The sequence below is a fragment of the Ahaetulla prasina genome, chromosome 1 (assembly GCF_028640845.1).
Source record: "Ahaetulla prasina isolate Xishuangbanna chromosome 1, ASM2864084v1, whole genome shotgun sequence".
Classification (NCBI taxonomy): Eukaryota; Metazoa; Chordata; class Lepidosauria; order Squamata; family Colubridae; genus Ahaetulla; species Ahaetulla prasina.
The window spans coordinates 360,649,480-360,667,325 of record NC_080539.1 but is presented as its reverse complement, the minus strand read 5'-3'; the positions used below and the strand labels follow the sequence as shown (position 1 = coordinate 360,667,325).

Sequence of the window (17,846 nt, the reverse complement as noted above, 5' to 3'; positions counted from 1 at the left end):
ACATTCCTCTTACTGACCTCAACATTTCAATAAACCTTTGGAGCCAATAGTGGATTTTCCACCTTCCATTAAACAAAGTAGATTCTAAAAGCAGAAATCTCTTCCTAGGATGCCATCTGTTCTAGATTTCAAAAGTTCCTCCTTATTTAGAAATTCACTTTTTTCAAATGAATAATGAGAGCATATTTTTTTTCTTCTTCTGTCCTTTCTAGACACAGACAAAACTTTTATTTTGCCTGCCATCTGTACAATCTGGTTGAGATTATTGTTCTGACCTAGCTCCCCAAACATGACAAACCCTCTGAAGTTAACTCAAAGATTCCTTTATTAGGAACGCCGGCAACCCCAGCAAAAACTGTCTCTCTCACCGAAGGCTAACAAGTCCGTCCGGCAACGAGATGAATAGTTGTCTGCCACTTCTATTCATCTCCGCCCGCTGCCTTTTATCCCCAGAGTTAGGGTGGGGCTTTGCTAGCAGCGGTGGATCTTCCTTCCCAAGGATCGGCCCATGGATTTCCATTGCTCTCCTCTCCTCTGCCTTCTGTGCATCTGTGCATCAGGCACTGGACCCAGCTGTTCCTCCTCTTCCTCATCAGCCACTTCCAGACCCGGAGGTTGTTGGCGCTCCATCTCAGGACTGACGGAGGACCCAGGCTCCACTTCTGTCTGTCTCTCTCTGCCAGCTCCATTCTCTCTTCCCCCTCGGAGCTCCCAGGTTGCCTTGATGCTGACCCTGACTCCCACACCTCCTCCTCCTCCTCTGATTCGGCTGCTGGATGGGCCGCCACCGACAGGCCCCAACAATTATGTTGTTATCCAGTTCTGCTCCTCGACAGCCCCATAAATATTAGAAAACTATCATGTCACCCTTTGTCCTTCTCTTCCTTAGGCTAGAAATACCAAGTCCTTGCAACCATGCTTTGTGTGCTTTAGCCTCTAGACCAGTGATGGCGAACCTTTTTGGCATCGAGTGGCCAAACCGGAATGCGTGTGCATATGTGTGCATGAGCATACACTGGAGCCCCGGAAACGCGAAGACCACCTGGCCAGCACACATGGGTGCGCTGGCTAGCTGGTCTTCGGGTTTCTGGTACGCACATGCGCGCTGGCCAGCTGATCTTTGTGTGCGCCGAATCACTGGAAACCTGAAAACCAGCTGGCCAGCACGGCACACGTCTGTTTTTGGGCTGTTTTAGCTGTTTTTCGGGCCATTTTCCGGCTGTTTTTTGGGGGGGCATTTTTGGGCTGTTTTCAGGCCATTCTTTGGGCTGTTTTCACACCCTGAAAACGGCTTGAAAATCACCCAAAAAACGACCTGAAAATGACCTGAAAAATGGCCCAGAAACCGTCTGAAAAACAGCCTGTTACTGCAAAATCCCCATTTTCTCCCAATCAGCTGGGACTCGGGAGGCAGAGAATAGATAGGGGTGGGGCCAGTCAGAATTTTTACTACCGGTTCTCCGAACTACTCAAAATTTCCGCTACCGGTTCTCCAGAACTGGTCAGAACCTGCTGAAACCCACCTCTGCTGTTTTTGGGCCGTTTTTCGGGCCGTTTTCTGGTGCTCCGGTGCCCTCGAAGACCAGCTGGCCAGCTCGTGTGTCCACAGATAGGGCTCTATTATATTCTGTGGGTTCCGTAATAATTGAGGCTCCCCAGATGTTCACACATAACGTTTATTTTAACTCACAGAGACCAGCAACAACCAGCAGACCAGGCCTGCTTTGACAGCCCTCTTTATATTCAGCTCCAAAAGCAGGAGCCAATCAGAACAGAACAATAAACCATCTCCACCACTAGGGGCCGCCACTGCCGGTGCAGGACATAACAGGCTCTGTGTACCACCTCTGGCCATAGGTTCGCCATCAGGGCTCTAGACCCTGAATCATCTTTGATGCTCTTCTCTGTGTCTCTTAAATCCATGTCCTCCTTCTTCTTTTTTTTTAAAGAAAAATAAGCAGCAAAGATGGAGTGGTGGGTAAGCATCACAGACTCCCCACATTTAAGATAACTATTTATTTTTTTTCTTTAAATGGAAAGCAAAGCCACCTGCAGAGGGAATAGCTGAACCTGTCTTCGAGCAAATTGGACTGTTCTGATCAAAAGCAGCAATGTTGCCTCTGCAGAGATGTATGCTGAGAGGACACTGGCAGCCTGGTGTGTCTCCTGCCTCTCGTGTCTTTAATCCTGTGAGCTGCTCCAGTGGAAAAGAACTAAACAGCAGGATCAGAATATTATAATAATAATAATAATAATAAACAGAAGCTACTAAATGCTTTTAAAACCAGCAAAAATTTTAAAGAGAGGCTAGACTTAATATTTTTATTAAATATGGGATCCACAAGAGTGTGGCATAAGAGGCTGGAGAGACCACCAAGGGATGCCCTGGTCCAGCTTTCTGCCCCCTTAGAGACCCTCCAGCTGCATCCCCCAAGCTCATGAGCAGGAAATAGGGGCAACACTATCCTTCTGTCCAGGTCCCCTTTCACTGGTACTGAAACCTTCCCCACTCCCAAATTTGACGCAGGAGATGCCATTGTTGGAATCACTAATCAGCCTTTCCCTTTATGAATCTGCCAGTTGCTTTTCACAGCCACCTCTGGAACCCGGATGTCCAATAGCACCAGATTCACCCACTTCTCCATGCACTGGGTGAAGTCAGCTTCTCTTTATAGACTTGATGGCACCCGTTAGTTTCATCAGATGAACTGCATCGTTATGGAGAGACTCCTAAACTTGGAAGGGCCCATTATAGCCATGCAGTCCAGTTCAAATGCTCTGGGCAGGAGACCAGGTGTGCAAGGTTGTGTTTTCTCCAGCGTTAAATATCCTCTCTGAGCTGAAATGTACAAAACCTGAACAATTCATGGTGGTGGCCTACACCATAGATGACATTCCAAGGCAATCTGCTACATGTTTATAAATGCATTTTAATATTAGCAAATATTGTTTGTTTATCTTATTATATGTCTGTTTGCCTGTCATTATCTATCTATCTATCTATCTATCTATCTATCTATCTATCTATCTATCTATCTATCTATCTATCTATCTATCTATCTGTTGTGTCTTGCCCGCCCTCAGAGCAGCCGGGGCCTTCTTACCTGCTCCCGAACACTGAGGAATGTATGCCTCCCGGTCCCAGTCCTGGCTCCATGCCCACACAAACTGCAGAAGAAGGAGAATCTCCCTGCCCCAGCCCTGACTCCATGCCCAGGCAAACGGAGCAGCTAGACCCCTCCCCCTCCTCCACAGCATGTGAGCCTGAGGAGGGTTTATTACCAACAGCTGATTGGAGTAATCCTCGCATCAGAAGATTGGATAGGCGGAGACAACAGAGGGAAGGGAGGGGCAGGCCTTAATGAGTGCTGAGTCATGGAGCCACACCCCATGGCCTATATAAAGGATCTACTTTCTGGCAGTCTCTGAGTCAGGCAAAAGTTGAACTTATCTTGCTGAAGTCACTTACTGGTCTCCTGCCTGCTCTGAGGACTTTGCTAGGACTTTGGGCAGAGCTGCAGAGGCAAGCCTGATTCGGATTTCCCTGACCCAGCTGTCAGCGGAGGAGTGGGACACGACACTATCTATCATCCATCTATCTATCTATCTATCTATCTATCTATCTATCTATCTATCTATCTATCTATCTATCTATCTATCATCTATCTATGTCTGTGTCTGCCTAGCTTATACATAGATTGTGTTTATTTCTGGTGTATTTCATATTAATATTAATCCCCAATATAGAATTTGCCTACTTCCATCTTACATGTACTTACATTAAAAAACAGAATAGCAGAGTTGGAAGGGACCTTGGAGGCAGAGGTGAAATGCTCCCGGTTTGGACTGGATTGCGCGATCCGGTAATGATGGGAGCAGGTAGTTTGGAGAACCAGTAGCAAAAATCCCTGCCCCCCTCCACTACCCATGCCTCGCTGTTCCTCTTCTCTGTCCCTGATGTGCTCGGTGGTGATATAGCTGTAAACGGCCTTAGATGACTGCCCTGGCACTTCAAAGGGCCGCACTATAGCTGATCAGCGCTGTAGAAAGCTAGTAGACTGGTGCCTCTATTTTTAAAGAAGATAGACTGGTGCCTCTCAGTAAAATGCAATTGGTAGACTGAAGCCTCTATTTTTAAAGAAGGTAGTCTGGTGCCTCCCAAGTTTTGTATACTTTATTATTTTTATTATTTATTATTATTGACCATGCCCATTCAGTCACCTGACCACCAAGCCACATCCACCAATTAAGCCACGCCCACAGAACCGATAGGGAAAATTTTTAGATTTCACCTCTGCTTGGAGGTCTTCTAGTCCAATCCCCTGCTTAGGTAGGAAACCCTACACCACTTCAGACAAATGGTTTTCCAATATCTTCTTTAAAACTTTCAGTTTTAACCATCTGCAAGTTGTTCCACTGATTAATTGTTCTAACTGTCAGGAAATTTCTCCTTAGTTCTAGGTTGCTTCTCTCCTTGATTAGTTTCCACCCACTGCTTCTTGTTCTACCCTCAGGTGCTTTGGAGAATAGCTTGACTCCCTCTTCTTTGTGGCAGATATTGGAACACAGCTATCATGTCTCCCCTAGTCCTTCTTTTTACTAAACTAGACATACCCAGTTCCTGCAACTGTTCTTCATATGTTTTAGCCTCCAGTCCCCTAATCATCTTTGTTGCTCTTCTCTGCACTCTTTCTAGAGTCTCCACATCTTTTTTACATTGTGGCGACCAAAACTGGATGCAGTATTCCAAATGTGGCTTAACCAAGGCATTATAAAGTGTTATTAACATTTCACGTGATCTTGATTCTATCCCTCTGTTTAGGCAGCCTAGAATTGTGTTGGCTTTTTTGGCAGCTGATGCACACAGCTGGCTCATATTTAAATGATTGTCCACTAGGACTCCAAGATCCCTCTCACAGTTTCTACTGTTGAGCGAGGTACCACATATACTGTACCTGTGCATTTTATTTTTCTTGCCTAAATGTAGAACCTTACTTTTTTCGCCATTGAATTGCATTTTGTTAGATAGCAAGTCTGTCCAGATCCTCCTTTATCTTAAGCCTATCTTCCGGAGTTTTGGTTATCCCTGCTAGCTTGGTGTTGTCTGCAAATTTGATGAGTTCCCCATCTGTCTCCTTGTCCAAATCATTAGTGAAGATGTTGAAGAGTCCTGGGCCTAAAACAGAGCCTTGGAGGACCCCACTGCATACTTCCATTCATGTAGATGCAGTTCTATTGACTACACCTTGAGTGTGGTTGGTCAGCCAATTACGAATCCATCTGGTGGTGATGCTGTCTAATCCACATTTTTCTATTAGGTCTACATCATACTAAGTTTCCTTTTAGTGTATTTAATTACTTATATTTTGTTAATATAAAATTATATTCCATTCCTTTAATGCAAGGGTCTCCAACCTTGGCAACTTTAAGACTTGTGGATTTCAACTCCCAGAGTTCCTCAGCCAGCTTTGATAGTTGAAGTCCACAATTCTTAAAGCTGCCAAGTTTGGAGACTCCTGCTTTAATGTACATGCATCACTGAAAATGGCTAATACAAAATTTAAATCATTTAAAAAAATATTAAAAAGCATCCCAAATAATGACAAATTATTAAAGCATGCAGAGTTAGCAAGTCATGTATTTGAAGTAAAATATCCCAATATCTTTGGAGCAAATGCTGCCTTTCTAAAAAGGAAGTTCTTTCCCTTGGCAACTTTCCACAGTTTAGATCAGGGGTCTCCAACTTTCCACAGTTTAGATCAGGGGTCTCCAACCTTGGCAACTTTCAGACTTGTGGGTCTCCAATCTTGGCAACTTTCCACAGTTTAGATCAGGGGTCTCCAACCTTGGCAACTTTCAGACTTGTGGACGTCAACTCCCAGAATCCCTCAGCCAGCAAAGCTGGCTGAGGGATTCTGGGAGTTGACGTTCACAAGTCTGAAAGTTGCCAAGGTTGGAGACCCCAGGTTTAGATGCAGAATTGAAAGTTCTTTCTAAAATAGGTGGGAAATGGTGAAGGGATGTTTGATGCTAAGGAATAGTTAGATTGGTTTGGAAAAAGCCACTAAAATATGTCAGAGCCAGTGGTGAAATCCAATTTTTTTTACTACCGGTTCTGTGGGCATGGTTTGGTGGGCATGGTGTGGCTTGGTGGGTGTGGCTTGGTGGATGTGACAGGGGAAGGATACTGCAAAATCTCCATTCCCATCCTACTCCAGGGGAAGGATATTGCAAAATCTCCATTCCCACACCACCCTGGGGCCAGCCAGAGGTGGTATTTGCCAGTTCTCTGAACTACTCAAAATTTCCGCTACCGGTTCTCCAGAGCTTGTGAGAACCTGCTGGATTTCACTCCTGGTCAGACCACAGATTATTTAGGAGCCTGAATGGTATCATCAGCATGGTGAATTATGCTTGATCTCACTTAACTAGGTGATAACTAACAATACTGTGTAATCTGCTGGGTGAATTCAGCCAGCTGCGGTTTATTATTTATCCATATCCTGATTTCATTATTATTTCTGATATTTAAATTTGTTTAAATTTATTTATTTATTATTTATATTTCATGTTTCTTGACTGTCCATCCCACCTTTATTCTTCTATAAATAACTTAAAGTGGTGAACATACCTAATACTCTTTTCTCCTCCTATTTTCCCTATAACAAGGAGAGGGTGGGTTGGGCTGAGTGAGAGTGACTGGCCCAGTTGGTTTTCAAGCCTAAAGTGGGACCAAAACTCACAGTCACCTGGTGATTGTCCCAAAGTCACTCATCTGGCTTTTACGTCAAAGGTGGAACTAGAACTCAGTCTCCTGGTTTCAGTCCTCGTGCTTTAACCACTAGACCAAACTAGCTGTTAAACTATTAAGAAAACTATTCTGTAAACCATAGTTAAACAAAAATGGTTTAGTGCAGTGAGAGTCTTTGGATTGGGACAGGTGAAAAATAAATAAATAAAGATAGATTTAAAGATAGATAGATAGATTAGATAGATAGATAGATAGATAGATAGATAGATAGATAGATAGATAGATAGATAGATAGATAGATAGATAGATAGGAGAAAGAGAGGGAGAGAGGGAGAGAGAGAGGCAGGTAGGCAGGCAGGCAGTGTTGGAAGAAATATCCATCTGGTTCAGTTCCAAGCTGGGAGAAAGACACTGGAAACCTGGAGGCTGATTGAACAGATGATTTAATGATGAACAGAACCATCAGCGTTTATGGTTCTGGTGCAGCTGACCAACTAGTTTGATAAGTACATGGATTTTTATAAGTTTCAGAAATGCTGCTGGGAGTGGTGGTGCAATGTCTGAAATGCCCCTTAGGAGATTGTGCAACGTAATGAGTGTGTCTTCTGCTAAATGGTAGTGGGTTAATCCTATTATGTCCTGAAGGTTTATGAAATTGTTCTTCTTAATCCCATCACCCTGAAGCTGAAGGTCTTTTGTTTTGCAGATAGGCTGGCCCAATCTTTCTTAATGGGCACAAATTATCTGCTGGCGGGAGGGCTATTAAGAAAGACAGAGTCTGCTTCCTGCCTCTAAAAACATGTTTTCTCCGTTTCTCATTTAGGGAAATATAATATTCTGCCTTTTTAATATTTTTCAAAGTATTTCATTCTTTGGGGGGGAGGACTTCCCATGATAGATAAATAGATGATAGATAGATAAATAGATAGGTCTTTGGTTATTTGGTTATTTGGTTATTCGGGTTTCCTTCCGTGTAAAATTGGAGGTGTCTTAGCGACGTTTCGACAAAATCCCATTCGTCATCTTTAGGCTAGGTGTCTACAGCTTCATGCTTCTAGGAGAAATAGATAGATAGATAGATAGATAGATAGATAGATAGATAGATAGATAGATAGATAGATAGATATAGATGTAGGTCTTTGGTTATTCGGGTTTTCTCCCGCGTAAAATTGGAAGTGTCTTGGCGACGTTTCAACGAAGTCTCATTCGTCATCTTCAGGCTTCAGCTTCGTGCTTCTGGGAGCAATGTGTGATTGCAGCTGTTTCTTCCTTTTTAACTGCTAGTGGGGGTTTGAACTGATTGGGTGGGAGCTTGGTTGTGCTCTGATTGGCTGGGGTTTTTTTTGTGCTCTGATTGGCTGGGGGTGTGTCCTGTTACAAACACCATGAAAACCTCAGAAAACAAATATATAAATATAGAGATATATAGAGATATATAGAGATAGATAGATAGATAGATAGATAGATAGATAGATAGATAGATAGATAGATAGATAGATAGGAGAAAGAGAGAGAGAGAGGGAGAGAGAGAGGCAGGCAGGCAGGCAGGCAGTGTTGGAAGAAATATCCATCTGGTTCAGTTCCAAGCTGGGAGAAAGACACTGGAAACCTGGAGGCTGATTGAACAGATGATTTAATGATGAACAGAACCATCAGCGTTTATGGTTCTGGTGCAGCTGACCAACTAGTTTGATAAGTACATGGATTTTTATAAGTTTCAGAGATGCTGCTGGGAGTGGTGGTGCAATGTCTGAAATGCCCCTTAGGAGATTGTGCAACGTAATGAGTGTGTCTTCTGCTAAATGGTAGTGGGTTAATCCTATTATGTCCTGAAGGTTTATGAAATTGTTCTTCTTAATCCCATCACCCTGAAGCTGAAGGTCTTTTGTTTTGCAGATAGGCTGGCCCAATCTTTCTTAATGGGCACAAATTATCTGCTGGCGGGAGGGCTATTAAGAAAGACAGAGTCTGCTTCCTGCCTCTAAAAACATGTTTTCTCCGTTTCTCATTTAGGGAAATATAATATTCTGCCTTTTTAATATTTTTCAAAGTATTTCATTCTTTGGGGGGGAGGACTTCCCATGATAGATAAATAGATGATAGATAGATAAATAGATAGGTCTTTGGTTATTTGGTTATTTGGTTATTCGGGTTTCCTTCCATGTAAAATTGGAGGTGTCTTGGCGACGTTTCGACAAAATCCCATTCGTCATCTTCAGGCTAGGTGTCTACAGCTTCATGCTTCTAGGAGAAAGATAGATAGATAGATAGATAGATAGATAGATAGATAGATAGATAGATAGATAGATAGATAGATAGATAGATATAGATGTAGGTCTTTGGTTATTCGGGTTTTCTCCCGCGTAAAATTGGAAGTGTCTTGGCGACGTTTCAACGAAGTCTCATTCGTCATCTTCAGGCTTCAGCTTCGTGCTTCTGGGAGCAATGTGTGATTGCAGCTGTTTCTTCCTTTTTAACTGCTAGTGGGGGTTTGAACTGATTGGGTGGGAGCTTGGTTGTGCTCTGATTGGCTGGGGGTTTTTTTGTGCTCTGATTGGCTGGGGGTGTGTCCTGTTACAAACACCCGCGAAAACCTCAGAAAACAAATATATAAATATAGAGATATATAGAGATATATATAGATAGATAGATAGATAGATAGATAGAGATAGAGAGATAGATAGATAGATAGATAGATAGATAGAGAGAGAGAGAGAGATGTGAAGCCCACTAAAAGTGATCTTTTCAGCCATGGTCCTCTAACAGTGACAGATGCTGTCCCTTGGTGAGAGGAAACAAATGATTTGTTCAGGAGAGGAATCAGGAAGTTGGATGTGCTCCTAATAAAGTGGGAACATTTGGGACCCATCAGTGAAAGGAAAAATAAAATGAGGGTCATGTTCCTACTATCCACTTTGGCTTTCCTCCATTGTTTGCTTAGGTTCAGGAAAGAACAAAAACAAAGCAGTCTGTTTTTTTGCGCCCCCACCCCCACCCCTCGCAAAATTCTATACACCAACAAGCTGATCCAGCCAAGCCTATGATTTTCTGGTTTTAGAAAAAGATAGCATCCAAAGCTGTTGTGTTTGGGGCAAAGGTCACCTCGGGTCTGATTTTTCACACTCTGTAAATTGGCACGAGAAAGTGCAATCACACAGGAGAGGAAGTGACCCGTGTGGACTGACTATGCCCCCCCCCCCGCCCCCCAAGCTCAGCTTGCCAAAAAGAAGAGAGAGATTATGCATACCAAAAGTTTCTGCAATGGGAGGACCAGGAAGGGGGCTGCCTTTGCTGGTTGCTGCTGGGCTTCCCTTTAACCTTCGTGCTTGTAAACAGACAAGTTTCAAGGACGCTGAAAGGACACTGGAAAGGTAGTGGAAACAACAAAGCGCTGGGTTCAAATCCCTATTTAACTGTAATCCACACACTAGCTGCTGTTGAACTGTTCTTCAGGTGACTCCCGCTCTCCGGCTTCAGGGTTTATTTATTAATTAAATTTATATGCCGCCCGTCTTACCAATAAGGCGACTCTGGCCTGGGGTGGGTTCCAATTACCTTTACTACTAGTTCGCAATGGGACCGTGCATGCGTGTGTGCTTGCACGCGCATGCTTCTGCGCATGCACAGGAGCTTCTGCACATGCACAGATCGTCAGCGACGATGTCAGTAATGGCCTCTCGCTGCCATTACTACCAATTCGCAAGAACTGGACCGAACCGGGAAAAACCCACCACTGACTCTGGGCAGCTTGATTATTCAAAGGCTTTGGACTGTGCCGGTGACATCAAGCCATGGAATGTGCTCAGAAAAGTAAAAATCTCAGAACATCTCATTGCTCTTATGAGAAAGCTATGCCAAAAACTGGAGTGCTGGAGAAGACTCCTGCGAGTCCCTTGGACAGCAAGGCAATTAAACCGGTCAGTCCTAGAGGAGATCAACCCTGACTGCTCTTTAGAAGACCAGATCCTGAAGATGAAACTCAAATACTTTGTCCATCTAATGAGAAGGAAGGACTCACTGGTGAAGAGCCTAATGCTGGGAAAGATATCTTGCTCAACAGTAGTACCCGTGAGAGGGATCTTGGAGTCCTAGTGGACAACCATTTAGATATGAGCCAGCAGTGTGCAGCTGCTGCTAAAAAAGCCAACACAGTTCTGGGCTGCATAAACAGAGGGATAGAATCAAGATCACGTGAAGTGTTAGTGCCACTTTATAATGCCTTGGTAAGGCCACACTTGGAATACTGCATTCAGTTTTGGTCGTCGCGTTGTAAAAAAGATGCTGAGACTCTAGAAAGAGTGCAGAGAAGACAACAAAGATGATTAGGGGACTGGAGGTTAAAACATATGAAGAACGGTTGCAGGAACTGGGTATATCTAGTTTAATGAAAAGAAGGAGTAGGGGAGACATGATAGCAGTGTTCCAATATCTCAGGGGTTGCCACAAAAAAGAGGGAGTCGGGCTGCTCTCCAAAGCACCTGATGGTAGAACAAGAAGCAATGGGTGGAAACTGATCAAGGAAAAAAGCAACTTAGAACTAAGGAGAAATTTCCTGACAGTTAAAACAATTAATCCTTGAGTGGCTCCTTGAGTGGCTCAGACTGCTAATGCAGTCTGTTATTAACAGCAGCTGCTTGCAATTACTGCAGGTTCTAGTCCCACCAGGCCCAAGGTTGACTCAGCCTTCCATCCTTTATAAGGTAGGTAAAATGAGGACCCAGATTGTTGGGGGCAATAAGTTGACTTTGTATATAAATATACAAATAGGATGAAGACTATTGCTAAGATAGTGTAAGCCGCCCTGAGTCTTCGGAGAAGGGCGGGATATAAATGCAAAAAATAAATAAATAAAATAAAATAAGTGGAACGACTTGCCTGCAGAAGTTGTGAATGCTCCAACACGGAAATTTTTAAGAAAATGTTGGATAACCATCTGTCTGAGATGATGTAGGGTTTCCTGCCTGGGCAGGGGGTTGGACTAGAAAGCCTCCAAGATCCCTTCCAACTCTGTTGTTGTTATTATTATTATTATTATTAAGATTGAGGGCAAAAGAAGAGTGGGACAACAGAGAATGAGGTGGCTGGATGGAGTCACTGAAGCAGTCGGCATGAGTTTAAATGGACTTCAGAGGATGGTAGAGGACAGGAAGGCCTGGAGGAACGTTGTCCATGGGTGTTGTGGCTCCCGCCCCTGAAACTGGCCCCATGCCCGAAAGTGCCTTGGAGCCGGGCCTGCTGCCAAAAAGTGATTTGGACAGTGAGGGGGAAGGGCCATCAGGACTTACCTCGGAAGCACCGGCCTCCCTGGATCAGCTCCAGGAACCAGAAGCAGGCCAAGCGAAAGAGATAACGAGTCCTTCTTCTCCTGACTCTTTCCCCACCCAGGCCACGCCTGCAGACCCAGCTGACAGCAATCAGGCTTGGCTCAATCCCAGGTTTTGTAGGCAGGAGAGAAGAGAACAACCGAAGCAGGGGAGGGGCAGGCCTAGGAAGTTCTGAGTCATGGAGCCACACCCCACAGGATATAGCTGGTGTGTCTCTTTGTATCAGGCAAATCCACGGATTGACTAGAGCTGAAGGTTGTGACTCACCAGCATCTTGGCAGCCAACGAGGGCTCTTGGCTGACGCTGGGTCTTTTGCTGCCAGAGCTGATAAGAGCCGGCTAATTAAGCCATCGTTTGGACGGAGGCGAGGAGGACATAACAATGGGGTCGTGATGGGTCGGACATGACAACATTGTAAAAATCGGGGAGCCACAGTATTTACAGAACAAGGTGAAAGAGACTGACTCAAACAGACCGGCTGAAGGTTGGCAAAGTATGACAAGGTTGTCACAAGAACTGAAGTGTCCTAAACAGACAATTATCTTTCTCCCTTTCTGCCCAAGCTTTGAACAGCTACTTTGCCAACTTATCCAATGGATTAGCACAGCACACACGAAACTTGGGGTTAATGTTAATAGTTATTTGTTTATGATTCTCTTTTTTAGCAGGACACAACTACTTTTGCTGGCTCCCAGGTGCTACCCAGTGGTGGGTTTCAATTTTTTTTACTACTGGTTCTGTGGGTGTGGCTTGGTGGGTATGGCATGGCTTGGTGGACATGGCTTGGTGGCCGTGGCAGGGGGAGGATACCGCAAAATCCCCATTTCCTCCCGATCATCTGGGACTCAGGAGGCAGAGAATAGATGGGGGCGGGGCCAGTGGTGGGATTTAGCCAGTTCGCACCACTTCGGGAGAACCGGTTGTTAACTTTCTGAGCAGTTTGGTGAACTGGTTGTTGGAAGAAATCATTGGGGCAGAGAACCGGTTGTTAAATTATTTGAATCTCACCACTGGGTGGGGCCAGTCAGATTTTTTACTACCGGTTCTCTGAACTACTCAAAATTTCCGCTATCAGTTCTCCAGAACTGGTCAGAACCTGCTGAAACCCACCTCTGGTGCTACCCTAGGATTTTCCACCACAGTTTCATGTGATGAAGGTTTTATCGGGCTTTATCTTGGGCCAAAAAATCATCTATGCTGTGCATAATTTGTGTGATTTCTAGAGCAGTATACAATCAGTTAAACATGAGGCAGCAATGCACTACTGCTAGTGAAAAGGCAATTGAAATGCATTCGATCAGTGGCCCCCAACATTTTGGGCACCAGGGATCGGTTCTGTGAGGAGAGGTTTTTCCGCAGACCGGAGGGGCGTGGTTTCATGTGTTGCCTGCATCCCGCGGATGAGGCTTCACTTGTTTGCGCGACCTGTTTTCTGGCATGCCACGGTCCGGTGCCGATTCATGAACTGGGGTTTGGGAACCCCTGCATTAGAAGACCATAGAGTCCCAATCATGAGAAGCAACTGGTTTATACTCTCCCCTGGTCTGGGCCCATTTGAAGGACTGTATTTTGGGGGTCAATTCAAAGAGGCCGGTGAAATATTTGAGTCACTTTGGAACGGAGTTTCCAAGCTGGTGAAGGATGTGGTATGCAAAGCCTACCAGGAACAATTAAAGGATCTGGGTATGTTTACCCTACAAAACATAAAAGGAAAGGAAAATATCATTCCAAACATTTGAAGCTTGTTATGCAAAAGAGAGAGTGAGCTAACTTATTGCACCAGAAGAGAGATCTCGATCAAATTACTAGGCAGGAAATTCAGGCTAGATTTCAGGAGCAATTTCTTAACTGTATGAATAACTGTATTAGCTACTCCAGGAATTTTTTTTTGATCAGGCCATGGAACATGTTAACTAAAAACATTGCAGGACCCCTGCTTCCAAGGCAAGCTGTAATGATAGACAATGGGTTGTGTGGATGACCTTGGGGAAAGAGGGGAAGAGATGCTACCTTGGAAACTATCAGACAAAAGAGGCAGGAGCCCCCAGTGGCTTAAGAGTCAGAGAAAGAAGTTTTCAAGACACCAAGCAGTTAAAGGTGGTGGTGGGAACTTCATACTTTCAGACTTGCAAGATTGCTGTCTCCATGAAATCCATAAATTCGCCATCATGGGACTAGTTGAACTAATTCTTATTTTATTGTAAGGTTTACATTAACAGAATCTTGCAAGTCTAAAAGTACAAACTTCTCACTGCCGCTTTTAATTTGCTTGATCCTTCCTAACGTTCTTCCTCTGACCATTAAGCCAACCGGCGGCTCCTGAGTCCTGCCTCTCTTGTCTGGTGGTTTCCGAGGCAGCACCTCCTCCCCAAGGAAGGTCATGGACACATTCCACTACACCTGGCTACATTCAAGTAAACTTTCCCTTTTCCCCCTGCAGTTCTCTTATGAAATCTAATCAAGGGTTTCTTAGAAATTGTTTGAAACATCCTTCCTTAAAGCATCAAATAGTATGTTTTGCTATGAATGTACTCCTCTCACATACTTTGTTTACCTTTCCTCCATGTTCCAACAACTTCTCTTGATCCTTCATCCCCAAATATCTATTGAAGAAACAATAACACTAAGGATAGTGGAAAGCTGTAGCAGGCTGATATTTTATTTTGGTTGGGGGGAAAAGGGCATGTGCTAGAAGAGAGGAGTTAAGGTTAAGAGTTCAGCTTCCAAGATTGTTGTTTTTTAAAGGGGGATCACTAATTCAGTGATTTATAATTTGTTTTTGAGAAAAGACCATCTAAGATTTCAGAGTGAAATTGGCTGGGTGTACAAGGATGGCCGTTTTGGTGGATAAATCCAAGGAAAGAAGAAAGGAAGTGTAGTTGGTCCCACAAAAGTACACAAATAGTTTTTCTTACTTTTATTCATTTGGGAGAATGTTAAGTTCCTCCTGGATGAACAACTTAATGCAAATCTGTTTAACCTAAGTATCCCAATTTTGTTGACTTCCCTTTTGCTACAATCCCATTTTCCCCACATTAACATTTTGTTCATGAGGCAAGAAAAGAGATGGAAGAAGCCATGTGAAAAAGATGACAAATGGGAGGGAAAATACCTTGGACCTCTCATAAAGCCATAATGGAGACAAGATAATTGCATAAGTAGCCAAAGTCATCTTTGTTTATAATCCTTCTAGCTTTTCGGTCTTTTTTTCTTAAGCCAGAAAATCTGTTGACAGAATGGGAATAGCTGAAGAATGTCTTTAGATAGAAAAGGTTAGGCATTCTCTGTTGGGAAGTACTATAATAATATACAAAATGCAGGAGGTCCATGGCTATATTTTTCCTTGCAAAGAAACAAGGATACCCTTTGAAACATTCAGCTGCTGCTGTTAATGCACACAGCTTCGTACGATCCTGTGTTCATGTTACCTGCTTAATCCATTTTTGGAGGGTTGTACAATACATTGAACCATAAATTAAGAGGGCGTGACTGGTAAAGCAGAGCAAAATTAATCTGACACACACTTGCCTGCCTGTAAACTAGTCTTCCTTAACTTTGTACCTTCTAGATAAGGGGTTTGAAACTCAAGGGCTAGAGGCTAGATCCGGTCCGCAGGGTGCTTAGATCTGGCCTGCGGGGCTGCCCTGGAAACAGCGAAGGACTGGCTCACAATGCCTCTGCCAGTGAAAATGGAGCTCAGGAGGGCTGCCCCTCTGGAGCTCCGTTTTCGCTGGCAGAGGGTTGCAGGAGGTTGTCACAGCCAAAAATGGATCTCGGGAGCCCATTTTCGCTGGCAGAGCGCTCGGGCCATCACAGGTGCCCCCGATGTCGAGCTGCCCACCCCCACCCCAACCCCCTGAGGTCAAACACAACCCTGATGTGGCCCTCAATGAAATCGAGTTTGACACCCCTGTTCTAGATACATTGGCAATGCAATTTCCAGAATTGTCGATACGGTCGATATGGTCTTTCCAACTGGGAGTTTAGTGCTCTCAATAAATCAGGACATAATATGCACAGAAACATAATAGCAATAGCACATACAGTAGACTTATATACCGCTTCATAGTAATTTTACAGGCCTGTCTAAGCAGTTTACAGAGTCAGCATATTGCCCCCAATCATCTGGGTCCTCAATTTACCCACCTCTGCTCAGAAGGAATGAGTCAATCTTGAGCTGTGAGATTTGAACTGCCGAACTGCAGCTAGCAGTCAGCTGAAGTAGCCTGCAGTACTGCACTCTAACCACTGCACCACCTTGGCTACACAGGGATGCAACCTATTTGCGGAGTGACCAACTATTGAGATATTCCTAAGAAGTTAAAATTTAAGAGATAAGGAAGTCCATGCACCAGATTGAAGATGAGAAATTCATTTAAATGCTGTATTCTGTCAGTTGGTTGGTTGGTTGGTTTCTGTTCTTCTTTCCGCCTTTTTATTTTTCCCAGTCAGTGCTTCACTGTAAAGTTCGGAGATTAAAATATTGCTTGGCAGTCATCGTCCCTGATTTTACAAAGCTTTTCTCTGGATTTCAGGCGATCTGAGTCTAAAGAAAATAGCAGGCAGGTGCCAAATCTGGTAGCAGGCTTGAGATAGAAATGGATACCCCAGAAACTGTTGGCAAGATCAGATCATACTGTGCCATGGGCAACTTCTTATAATTGAAAAAACAGTTCTGTGATTGAATGTAGGTCAGTCAGAGAGATTTGATCACTGAATTAAATTAAAAGGGAAGGGAAGGGAAGAAGTTTTCAGTGTGTACAACGCAGAAGAAAGCTCTGCTGGCAACATGCCCGTAGTTGTTTTGGTGGATCTGATTCCTTGTTTGAATTGCATAACACAAGGGGGGGGGTGAATGGTTTCATCAGTCACTGTCATCATCTATGTTACGGATCTGCCCCGTTTCCCAAAGCTGAGCCAGGGCGCTCCTCCGGCAAATGGGCTTGATGGATTTCACAACCTGTGATAAAGCAAAGCCTCCATCAGATAGGAAGAACACTCTTGTCTCAGCCTTTCCATACACACACACACACACACACACAGAGAGAGAGAGGGGGGGGGGAGCTGACTCACAGTTTGGCCATACCCAGGTAGAGTGTTTAAGATCCACCATTAGGCACAATATGTAGCAGCATGTTAAGACTCCCCAGAGAAGACAAGCATGACTGGATCTGCTCTTCTAAGTGGCTGGGAGATCATCACGTCATCTCAGGGATAAAAGCGGAGTCAAAAATCATTCCAGGACAAAAGCAAGAGGCAACCACTTCTATGCCTTTGCCAATAAAATTATGTGGTGCGCCCACTTAGTCACCGGGGTGAAGCTCAGCTTAAATAAATAAAATAAATAAAGCTACGGATGATAAGGAAAAGGGGACCCGACAGTGCTACTGCCAATATAGTCAGTGAAGGGTATTTGGTTTTTACCCGTGGTAAAACTGCTGCAATTTATTGGTTGCTTAAGGAAAAAACTCTACTGCAACACTAAGATAGCTAAGAATAACTTCCATCTGTCTGCAGTATGGCCAGGGATGAGATGAAGGCCCCGTCAAGGGAAACAGCAGGTAAAAATGTTGGCCACAGAAGATGCTGAGATACCAGGGGGAAAGCTCCTCAAACTAGTGTCTTTTTCCTGTTGCCCCAAAGTAATGGCAAGATATACTTCTTCCCACAAAGTTACCTCAGTGTCAATCTCATCGTTGAGTTCAATACCAGCATACTGAAAAATAGGGGAAATGGGACAAGGTTAGACAAGAAGTTAGAAGGCAGAAGT

General features: G+C 44.1%; 1 protein-coding gene across 3 annotated transcripts in view; it reads right to left on the bottom strand.

The window, feature by feature from the left end:
- Positions 1-795: 795 nt before the first annotated feature.
- Positions 796-17,846, bottom strand: part of MISP (mitotic spindle positioning) — a 60,195-nt gene continuing 43,144 nt past the window's right edge. Inside the window, exons 4-7 of one of the 3 annotated variants that reach the window (XM_058163293.1) lie at positions 17,754-17,792; positions 12,037-17,036; positions 9,999-10,114; positions 817-2,213 (exon numbers count right to left, since the gene is read on the bottom strand). In XM_058163293.1, the coding sequence (XP_058019276.1) occupies positions 16,941-17,036; positions 17,754-17,792 (135 nt within the window). In that variant the 3' untranslated portion in view covers positions 817-2,213; positions 9,999-10,114; positions 12,037-16,940. Of the gene's footprint in view, positions 2,214-9,998; positions 17,037-17,753; positions 17,793-17,846 lie in introns of all 3 variants that reach the window. The other 2 variants (XM_058163292.1, XM_058163294.1) reach the window with 2 other exon arrangements.